Consider the following 12,073-nt stretch of genomic DNA (forward strand, 5'->3'; position numbering starts at 1 on the left):
ATATTAATTAAATTAAATGATTAAGATTTGGTCATTTTTTAAAGACTTGTAGAAAAAATATTGTTCCTAACTCTTGCAGAAAGTCTCTTTTCCGCACTCGACTGCTTGCCGAACTCCGCTTCGCGTCGTTCGGCAAACTGCAATCGCGTGCGGAAAAGTATGACTTTCTGCACTTGTTAGGAAAATAACTATTTTATTATTGTAAATAAACAAAAGCGCCAACATTTAAAAATAATTTTTAGATCTTTTTTTAGATATTCTATTTTGAGAAAGTTTACTACTGAAAAATTCATATTCAGCGACACCCAAAACCCTCGAGTACTGTTTATTGACTGCTTTTTAATGATTATAACATAAAGCTCCAGTCGACGAGTTCCACCCTAAGTACCAGGTACCTCGGATACCATCACCGTCATGAAATTCGCGCACGGCGATCCTCAAAACCCCCTGAGTAATGATTATTGACTGATTTTGAATGATAATAACATAAAACTCCAGGCGACGAGTTCCACCCTGGGTACCAGTTAGCTCGGAGACCATCGCCGTCAAGAAATTCGTATTCAGCGACCCCCAAAACCCTCGAGTATAAAAGTTGAATTCATTTCCGTTAATATTTCCCGAGTTCTAGTCTCTTTTAATTGTCCATCTCTTCGAGATGCACTTTAAACATGCATTTTTCTTATGCACATACTTAATGCAATTTTCATCTCCCAGAGATCAATTTAGTTTACAAAATTTCCTGACACTCTCTCGAATCGAATGCAAAAAGGTACATGACGATTCATCTTACTGCACAAAATTTTAGGTTTTGAGTTTTTTAGTGCTTCGTTGATTCGCCTATTAGCATTGTCAACTTAAGGTTAATAAGTAGTAAATGTGTGTGAAATTAAAATAAACTGTTTTATTGTAGTCAGTCTAATTAATAGCTACATCTGTTTTAAATAATCGTTATAAGAGATATATACTGTTCAAATTCGTAATGCAATTTGTTTTGCAGGTCCAAATGGATAATGAAGGTACACTCAGTTTTCACAAGCTTGGTACTTCCATTGATACCGGCATATCAGATGTCCAGTATACAAGTGCTGATGCTAACAGTTTCTGCTGCAGTTCCATCAATCTCTCCAAATCAATAATTAATAACGTCCTCTTCTGCCACCAAGAAAACTCATTGTGGCCTTTGGATGGACGTAAAGAGCTTAAAGAAAAGTTTGATGAAATTTTTGATGCTGTCAGATATAATAAATGTATTAATCACATTCGCGAGAAAATAAAAAATCAACAAGTAAGTTTTTTTTTATTTCATAAAGAGTGTAAGAAAAATGCAGGTCATAAATTAAATCACATATTTTTTGGGACCAAAAATAGATCGATTGAACCTAACTTGTCTCAGTACAAATGTGCACATAAAAAAGTTACAGCTCTTTGAAGTTACAAAATGAAAATATATTGTTTTCCATATATCGAAAACTCTTATGCCTGGTTGTGTCAACAAATCTTAAGCTCCAGCTTAGCCCAGCTCGGCTTAGATAGGTCCGCTGTAAGTCTCACTTATGTTGCACCATAATTTTCGATACTTATTCAAGCACGTCTTAACTGAGATGAGACGAAGTTTAAGATGCAATCCACGTGGCAATCCATTGTGGCAAGCTGAAAATTAATCTAAGACCCAAAGGTGCAACGCGTATGTTTCGTAATCTGAGCTTAAGGCACGTCTTAAGCTTAAGATCTGTTGGTGCAACCAGGTATTAGAGGATTTTTCTTGAAAATGGACATGCACATGTGGCATACTTATGACAGGAACATCTTTAAAAAATTACAGTAAAATTATTTGTACACCCCGTAAAATTAAACCCCCCCCCCCAACTCTTGTGTACGTTCCAATTAAATTATAATTATTATTGATATTATATAAGAATTATTGTTAAATTGTTAATATAAAATATTTATAATTATTAATAATTGTTATTGTTGTACTATAGTTAAACACAATGTGTTTAAAACGTTTTTAGTATTTTTTCGATAAGACAGTTTTTATCAAGATGCGGCTTCTTTTTTAATATGTTTACATAAAAATTTTGGACATCTTGGATATTAAAGCACCCTATGTAACGCACAGCTGAATGTGGCTGAATTTTGTATGTTTGTGCGTCACAGTGTTGCCATGCTGTTTTCTATATATTTCTTTCATAATTTCAATCAATGTTAAATATACCTACAAGAATAATAGAATAATAACGTTTACTTCTCCGTCATTATACTAGGTAAAATGAAAAATGAGGTGTCAAATGAAAGCTTATTATCCAAGGATAGTACTAGATGTGAGAAATTAGACCTAGATTGTCTGTCCCTCAAAAAATAAGCGTTATATTGGGGATTTCTAATGTTGACATTAAAAGTTGCACATTTTTTTTTCTATAAAACATTTTGATCTAAAACTTACCAGAAAACTTCTTTGTGCTCTTTACTTTAAAATAAACGTGATGAGAAGCTAAATTTAAAACTTCGTCACACAACTTTTGCGATTAAACTTTACAATGCACAAATCCGCACCTTTTTCTTTGAAAAATTCATAAGCTTTATCATGATAAGAATAAAAACTTAAGGCATATACCTTTGTCTTCAGAAATGTTACAGCTATATAGTGTAAAAATTTCAGAAAAAAATATTAAAATGGAACAGAGTTGTAGCGAGGTAAACGCAAAAAAAACGTGATTTCTTTTTTTTTTATTTTTAGGTTAAAATTGCGATTTTGACAATGTTCCCCCACATAAAATTCAAAATAAACTTCATTTTCGTTTTCAGCAGCCTCGAAAATATAAAGTATGAATAAAATTAGCCATTCATCCTTCTGTGGTCAGTATCTCGAAAACTAAGCGCTTTTTTGAGGGTGTCACGCTCGTGTATAATATCACAAAAATTGTAACGTGATAATATAAAAAAATAGAGGATACGGCAACGATGTCACAAGTGATGGTCGGATCGAACGCCAAAATCTACACAGACATATTAGAGTGCTTTAATATCCAAGATGTCCAAAATTTTATGGGGGTTTTGTTCCTTTAAACCCCTCAAATGTTTGTGTACGTTCCAATTAAGCTATTATTGCGGTACCATTAGTTAAACACAGTGTTTTTACAACTTTTTGCCTCAGGATTTTTTTGATAAGGCACCTTTTATCAAGATTCGTTGGTTTGGAATAAGAACGTCACAACTCAATAGTTGCCATTTTTGAGGTTTACCCTCTAACCAACTCTAAATGTTAAACAGGTGTCGGACGTTTCCCCAACTGTCATCAACACGACTAACTTCACGCGTAACTTTGATACGAGAATTATAAAAAAAAATATGCATTGAAATCCAGATCCCGTAATTCGTTAAGCGTGATAAAGTGAGTACAAAGACATACATATTTCTTTCTTTGTAATTACAGCTTCAATTTACCGTACACTTCTCGTAGTTTCTGCCGATAAGGTAGAGTCGTGTTGGGGAAAAGTCGCGCGCCCGTCAATCCCATCATTACATTTTATGGAAGAGCGTCGCAATACAGTTGTGTTTCAGTTGTTGTGGAAGTTACCACGTGTTTTTTGGAGAACAGTGGTACTAGTTAAAAAAGGAACGTATTTTTTGGGATTTTGTGTTTAATATTTAATACAAGACAGTTACATTTCGTCTTAGGTAAGTATTCCTTACAGGATATGTGCGTTTATATAGAATTATTATGAGAAATACAGAAACATTTCAACAAATTTTGGGAAAAACTGTTACAAATGCTAATTACAGGTAGAAAGGTGAGAACAAGAAAGGTCTTTCTATTTATATTTAAATGATAATAATGGGCTCTTTAATATTGTAAAAGATTTTACCTCTAATTTTTTACTTTACCAAAATTATAATGAAAACTAGCACATTAAAATTTTAAAACGTCGCTCCTGAAAATTAGAACTTTTCGACTTATAACAGTGTTCTTCCAAACCAACGATGTGGCTTCTTTTTTAATATGGTTAAAAATACGTAAAAATGTAAATCATAAAAATAATTTTTTATAAAGCCCAAGAGGGGATTTTTGCAGTTACTAGAGCGCGTCAGATTATCACATGGGGAGAAACCTTGTACCCTGTAAATGTACATTTGTACATCTACCATGTATTGGCTATTAATACCGGGGAGTTTGTTAAGGTGATCCGAAAAAAATCTATCCTTAGAAAAACTCAAAATCGTCAGATTAAGATAAGGTAAGTTAAGTACATTTAGAACAGTGTATGTTACAAAAAACATTGTTGATTATTAAAAACAGCTATGAAAAAAATTATCTACTAGGTACTGAAATACGACGGAAAAATAAATTTTTTGAACTTTTTCATAGTCAAAATTTTAAATTTAATTAATTAATTTTAACTTTAAAACTCAAAAAATTACATGTCTGCTTTTGTCCGCCGATCAGGGTGAGTCACAAAGTTTTACAAAAAAAAGCGAATATTTCGCGAAATGAACGTCAGATCGAAAAACTAAAATATACGTGTTCAATATTTTTCAAAAATCTATCGAATGATATGAAACAACACGACCACCCCCCCACTTACAAATTTTACACCCCCACTTACACCCCCCATTTACAAAAGAGAATGGGAACAGCTGTTGACCGTTGCTCACTACGTTCAAGCGCGCTGGCGCGAACCTGTAATAATATGAGTCTCACCAACTTCAGTTTATCTGGGAATGATTGCATGTTCAAAATTTCATTGAATACTCTACGTATCAGTTCGGGTTGCTCCTATACTACCAGCTTTATCTTTACTTTATCTGGAACTGATGCTTTACCTGTCTTTATACTTTCTGCTGCTCGGATCATCTCTCAGTAAGCATTCAACATTTTATCGAATGTGTTTTACGAGAGACGACACTACGAGACATGGTATCATCTATGATGGCCATTTTGATTATCGTATTTTTAGTTGCTTTAGATAATATGAAAAGGAGGCAGCTGCCTGACGTCAGCAGATGTTAGATTTGCCCGTCTATTGTTTATGCTTTATTAATACCGTTTAAGCCATTCACTATAAAAGGTCGGTGTACTTCACTGAAATTAGCGGCTGGATATACCCCAGGTGAAAACATAAGGATAGAAATAATGTTTTGAATAAATAAACATTAAATGGCTTTTTGTGAGAATTTTGAACATATACTTCTAAGGTGTCTTGGGTACTGGCTTTAAATATACCTTCTTATATTGTATAAGTTGTCCCACCAGAAATAGGGAAAAAAATTTATTACATAGTAATGTTCAGTCTTGTTTAAAAATGAGATTTTCAAAATTTAACTTAATTCCACCTTAAAAGTACAAATTTAAAATCTTTTAAAATGAAATAAAAAACAGACGTACTCTCAATCATTTATTGTAACTTCCGACGACCGGTTTCGCTCTCTACAGTATGCAGAGCATCTTCAGGTCAACGGTTACAAGTCATTAAATGCTACAAATAAAAACCAGAGTTAGAACAATGTCTGGTTGTAAAAGATGCTAAAGATCCATAAGATCAAGCCAATATTGAACAACATACATAAAAGTAGTTAAGACAGCAGACAAATACATATGTATGTACACTCGAGGCGACAACAAACGTCCCCAAGCTGACAAGCACATGCAGATGTATGTCGTCTGCAATTATTCAATGATAACGTGTCGTACTTACATTCGGCTACAAGAAGCTACTTCCTGAGTATTTCCTGAGTAATCTGTCAAGCACATGCAACGTCTGTTTTTTACTTCATTCAAAATGAACTCTCACATGCAACCCATTCAACATTTTAAAAACTTGGTGTATTTAAACTATTTTAAAGACCCAAAAAGCGCGCGAACACTTGTGACGTCACATAATTATATTTTATAATGCCATTTATCGCATGTCATTGTAATAATGTATATGTCTTACACTCAAAATATTAGTCAGAAATAGCAACTATCAAAATATTTATACTGAGTGTCATAACGAATGCCAAACCTGACGAATTAATGCCGAGGACATCAAATTCTATAATGATATGACGTCACGACCAATGAGAGCGTGTTTTGGGTTTCCTGTTATAATTTGAATTTTCTCTCGATTTTAATAGTCTTTGGGGGCCAAACGAAAGACAAACATACATTTTTTGCTTTGATATATATTAATTTGTTTTGTTTTAAATTATGTTCTGTTGTGATTTATAGCATTTTTTTTCGAATTTAATATTTTATGCAAGTTCCTTATTTCTATAATATTTGATAAACAATAAGAAAAATATTTTGAACTCTGTATAGATTTTCTGTATGTTCTTCAAGTTTTTTTACAATTACAGGGAACTATAACAATGTGCGAAAAGGAACTAGAAGGACGGCAGGAAAAGAAAGAAGCGGTGGACCAGAAACGTGCCAAACTCGAGGATAAAGTGGTTAAATTAAATCAAATTCAAAATAGCATAGAAGAGAAGATTAACGAGATGAAACCTTTAGATGAAAGAATGAAAAAAATTTTGGAACTGGAGGAATTGCTGGGCACACTCCAAAGAAAACTTACTGGAAAAGATGAAGAAAAGAAAGGTAAATATTTTCTTCTATTTCTCTTTAATTTAGTGTTTCTTGTATTGCTGCTAGTTATATTTTGTATTTTGGAGCTTGTTGAGTAGCGTTGCTTTTGCTCCGATTTGTTTAATGTCAGAACGTTCCGTGTATCGAGTTCGTAGTCCATGTTTCTTTAGGTACTTAAGTCGTCGTCGATCAGATCGATCTATCCGAGGCTTATGTAAGGGCTTGGAAAATTTTGGGCCCGCCTAATAGAGTCACCAATCCCTCGCAACTTGCCGAGACCCATTAGTGTAGCCGTGTCACAGTATAAAGAGGGACAGTAGAACCACTCTCCGAAAAATTGGAAGTAAAATCTGGGCCCGGATTACGTACACTCGATACGCATCGTATCCGCCATGTTTTCCCATAAGGCGCTACAGTAAAACATGGCGGATACGATGCGTATCGAGTGTACGTAATCCGGGCCCAGTAGTCGCGCATGGCGACCGCGCAATGTTGGCAGTCGCTTTTGCCCCACTCTAGCATTGCTATTCGCATAGAAACGTACGGCTTTTAACAGGGAAAACCCACATGCACCACTGGTGAATTACCAATTGCGTACTGCCGGTATTACTTCCTGAGATCAAAGCGCCGACAGAAGAGTGATTTTACTGTGGAACCTCTATATACTGTGACCGTGTTCAGAGCAACTACGGGGCATGACTACCTGGCCGCCCATCTATTTACATCGCATCGGCGTCCGCGAAAATGACAACTGTCCTATGTAATCTGCCCCAGATGGATGCCGCTCACCCACCCGAGGAGGATGAAGATCGCCTACGAGAAACGGCTCGTCTATACTGGTCAGCGCGCCACCAAATGGCTAACATGCCAAGGGTGGGCGTTGGCTAGTAAGTGTAAAGGCTTCGAGGTTTCGTACTTTATGGCAACAGGTTACCGGCCCATTATCCAACCCTCAATCTGAAGAACCCGGATTTTTTGTCAGCATTTATTCCATTAGAATTAGAACTGAAACCATATCCCATATGATTTCAGTTTTTAGATGCCATAAACTCGCCTTTCATCCCCTCTCCTCTGCTACCTAACACACGTACATTGTACTCCATACACCCAGTGGTTAAGCGACAAAAGCCTTAGGGTACTTTAGAATAGGATTTGTTGGCAGAAACTGAGTTCTACTTCTAGAACCCTCGACTTTTCGTCGGAAACAGTGGACAATACTTGTAGTTTTAACAGTTTAAGCATCGGGAACCGATAATTAAACTAAAATCCGGAAATCGTTTTTACCATGTAGGTGACGACAATAATTCCTTAGGAGGAACCGGCTTTATTATACATAAGCGTCTTCAAACAAGTATAGTATCACTAAAAAAATTTTCAACAAGAGTGATTTGTCTTACTCTCAAACTGAATACAAGGTATAATATGAAAATAATATAGATTTATGCACCAACAACAGGCCATGATGATGAAGAAGTAGATATATTCTATGATGATATCGAAGCTGCTCTTAAAGACAACCAAGGACATTTTACTTTTATATGTGGTGATTTTAATGCCAAAATAGGAATGAAATCCAACCCTACAGAAACGCCACTGGGAAACTTTGGCTTGGATGGTAAAAATGAACGTGGCGAAACATTGTTAAGGTTCATGCTGCAACACGAACTATTCCAAATGAACCGTTTTTTCAAAAAGAAACCACAGAGAAGATGGACATGGCAAAGTCATGATAGAAAAACTCAAAACGAAATAGATTTAATTATCACTGACAAAAAAGACACAGTTAAAGACATTACGGTTCTAAACAGATTTATTACCAATAGCGACCATAGAATGGTACGAGGTAAAATAGAAATAAACTTAAAGAAGGAGAGTATAAGATGATTAAAAAGAAGAACAAATCAAAACCATGAATGAAACCATCAGATGTAGATAGTTTTCAGCAATGTATTTCAGACATACTTAGCAGTCCTGAAGCAGAAAGTAATATAAACGACTTAAATAATAAATTAACAAATGCCTTACTGAAAAGTCAAAACAAATTCTGTCCTAGAACTCAAAAAGAAGAGAAGATCAGCCAAAATATCAGGCAACTAATGCAGAAAAGAAGAGAAATGAGAAGCGACACGGAAACTAAAGCTAACGAACTATAAAAATTAAATAAAGAAATATCCAAAGCTAATAGACAAGACACTCGAAAATACAACCAAGAACAAATCGAACATACCATTGAGAACAATAGAAGTATGAAAGTATTGAGAAGAAGACTAAGAACGGGTACAATGCAGATAATAAAGATTAAAGATAGAAATGGTCATCTTACAACCAACAGAGAGGAAACCCTTAAAATAGTTAAAGACTTCTACAAATTGCTGTACACAAGCCAACACAAAGTAAATAGCAAAGAAGATCAAGTACCAGAAATATTAACAAGGAAAAAGGGCATTGTCAACCAAGGATCAGAACTGCTACCGGAAATCACAATAGACGAAATAAAACTAGACCTAAGAAAAGCTAAGAATAACAAAATTCCAGACGAGGATTGTGTAGTTACTGATGCAATTAAAATCAGAGGCACTTGTCTTCTTAAGAAAATAAAAAACATTTTTAACATGTGCCTTTTAGATAGTAATATACCCGACAAATTGCACAATGCTGAAGTAATTATATTGTACAAAAAAGGAGATCCCCATGAATTAGAAAATTACAGACCTATAAGCCTTCTTAGTCACTTATACAAACTCCTTACAAGTATAGTAACGAATCGCCTTGAGAAAAAATTTGATTTCTACCAGCCAATGGAGCAAGCGGGATTTCGTACCGGATTTGGAACAAATGATCACCTACAGAGCATTAAAACGGTAATACAAAAGACTATCGAATACAATCGACCACTAGTTTTGGCTTTTGTAGATTTCCATAAAGCCTTTGAAACGGTAAATTTTGACAAGATTCTGGAAGCACTACAAGCATGCCGCATTGACTACCGATACACAAGGTTAGTTTACAATACGTACAAGAACGTCGGTGAAACTACATAAAAACACGGACCATATCCCAATCGGCAGAGGAGTCCGACAGGACGATACCTTATCGCCTAAACTGTTTACCGCAGTACTAGAATATGCTTGTAAAAAACTTAACTGGGAAGAGCGAGGCCTGAATATTGACGGTAGAAGATTAACAAATTTGAAATTCGCAAACAGCATAGTGTTATTCTCTGACAACCTTAAGGAGATATGTACAATTCTACATGAACTTCAATTAGTGTGCCAGTGTAGGTCTTAAAATAAACATCTCCAAAACAAAATTCATGACAAACCTAGTACCTAGCGGAAATATCAATATTGGAGACAACGAAGTAGAGCTAGTGGAAAAATACATATACCTTGGACACGAAATAAAGATTACAAGAGACAACCAAAGATGCGAACTACGAAGAAGAATAAACCTAGCATGGGCAGCCTATGGAAAACTTAAAGACATCTTTAAAAGCGATATACCAATTTCTTTAAAACGTAAAACATTTGACCAATGTGTGTTGCCTGTGATGACTTATGGTGCCGAAACTTTGACATTGACAGCTACAACTTCTAAAATGCTGCAAATAGCCCAGAGGAAAATGGAAAGGTCAATGCTGAGTATATCGCTTCGTGGCCGAGTTAGAAATGAAGACTTAAGACGAAGAGCAGGAGTTACCGATATAATTTCCCGAATTGCCACCCTGACATGGAACTGGGCCGGACACGTCGCCCGAATCAGTGATGGAAGATGGACGAAGAGATTACTCGAGTGGAGGCCGAGATTAGACAAAAGAAGTAGAGGAAGACTACCTACTCGTTGGACTGATGATCTCAAGAAAATGTCTAGAAAATGGATGCAAAGTGCTCAAAATAGAGCACAATGGACAAAAATGAGGGAGGCCTATGTCCAGCAGTGGACGCAAAGGGATGGATGATGATGATGAACCTATACAGCCTCCATGATCCTTGCTTCTTCTGCGTGAAATATTTTCCATAAACTCCTCACTATAGGTCTATCCCAATTGCTCCCATATTCCTCCATGTTGCGCCAATCTAATCGACTATTTGCCTGCCACTACTTTTATAACGTCTACGCGTCTCTTTTAAGGTCTTCACATGTTTCTTGTCGTTCTCCTTGGTCTCCATTCTAGGATTCTCCGTGCTAGTCTAGGCGCCAAATAGAGGTTACCGTGTCATTTTCAATTCTGATGGACAAACTCAACGGTTTCTTATGGATTTTGGGCTACTGATTACGAATTTCGAGGGGGGATTTCGATCCAAGTGGTCAAAAAATTGTTATAAACAATTTATTTGTTTATAAATTGTTTATAAGGCTCTGGCTCATAAACTAAAAGAGATAAAAAAAAATGTTTCAAATAAAATTTGTTCCCTAATAAAAAACGAGGAAACAACCGTTTAATAAACTTAAATCCGACAATTAGAACTCAACATATTGTAAAATTAGTGCACAATGCAAATTGCAAAATAAGTATATTTCGAAGCTTTATCTATCGTAACTCGGCTTCTACGCATGTAAATGAGCCTTATAAGGTGCCCTTTTAAAGCTTAATTAAGAGGCTTCCAAACAGTTTGTTAAATTATTTGATCTTCATTTGTTTTAAAGTTATACCCGTTTGAAGTTATAGTTTTCTTAAAAAAATTGTACATTAATTTGTTTATAAAGGTTTCAAGCAAACTTGAGCTATAAACATGTATACTTTAATTAACAATAATAATAAAACAACTCAAAAGGAACAATTTGAGCTTAAGAAAATGTTCGTAAGTTTATTTTTGGCTAAGATGTCGATATTTTAATGGCGCGCTATGAGGCGCAAGATTGGCTCACAGTCAAGTAAGTATGTATTATTCGACGCTTTATCGATCGTAACTCGGCTTCTACGTATGAAAATGAGCCAATATGTGATATCCATATAAAAATGGATCGAGTTCTTTTGCAGCATCATCATTGCATATAAAACGAGCATTTAAGATGTGGCGGCATACACACAATTGACGGGACTTGATGATGCTGCAAAAGAACTAGATCCACTTTATATGGATATCATATAGATAATTAGACTCTGAAGCCTCAAAAAGTTTTAGTTTTACTGCCTACAAGAACAGACTTGTACCACCATGTAACTGTTAAATTTTCGCTAAGAACTTATGCAGATGTAAAAAAGCTGATATTCCCTGTATATCTTTATGCAGATTTGCAGATGCATGAAAAAAATGTTTGTCAAAATAGTATTAATAAATAATATAAACTTACTTTTTAGTTATACTTCTGAAATATTAGTTTTAATGTTTTTTTCTGATTTAGTGCAAAAAATAGAAGACAATGTAAATAGAATGAAAGGTGATACAAGGTACAGTATGATGATTTAATTATAAGAATTATATGATAAAATTTTATTAGGATCTTCAAAAATGAAAAATGAAGATAACGTATGTATACATAGAAATTATAATTTGCATCGAGAAG

At 35.0% G+C, this 12,073-nt stretch overlaps 1 protein-coding gene across 3 annotated transcripts in view; it reads left to right on the forward strand.

Annotated features, from left to right (window-relative positions):
- LOC126886014 (DNA repair protein RAD50-like) overlaps positions 1-12,073 on the forward strand; it is a 117,527-nt gene that overhangs the window by 61,933 nt on the left and 43,521 nt on the right. For all 3 annotated transcript variants that reach the window (XM_050652850.1, XM_050652848.1, XM_050652849.1), the window contains exons 3-4: positions 998-1,285; positions 6,337-6,577. In XM_050652850.1, the coding sequence (XP_050508807.1) occupies positions 998-1,285; positions 6,337-6,577 (529 nt within the window). The remainder of the gene's footprint in view (positions 1-997; positions 1,286-6,336; positions 6,578-12,073) is intronic.

This window comes from Diabrotica virgifera, chromosome 6 (genome assembly GCF_917563875.1).
Source record: "Diabrotica virgifera virgifera chromosome 6, PGI_DIABVI_V3a".
Lineage (NCBI taxonomy): Eukaryota > Metazoa > Arthropoda > Insecta > Coleoptera > Chrysomelidae > Diabrotica > Diabrotica virgifera.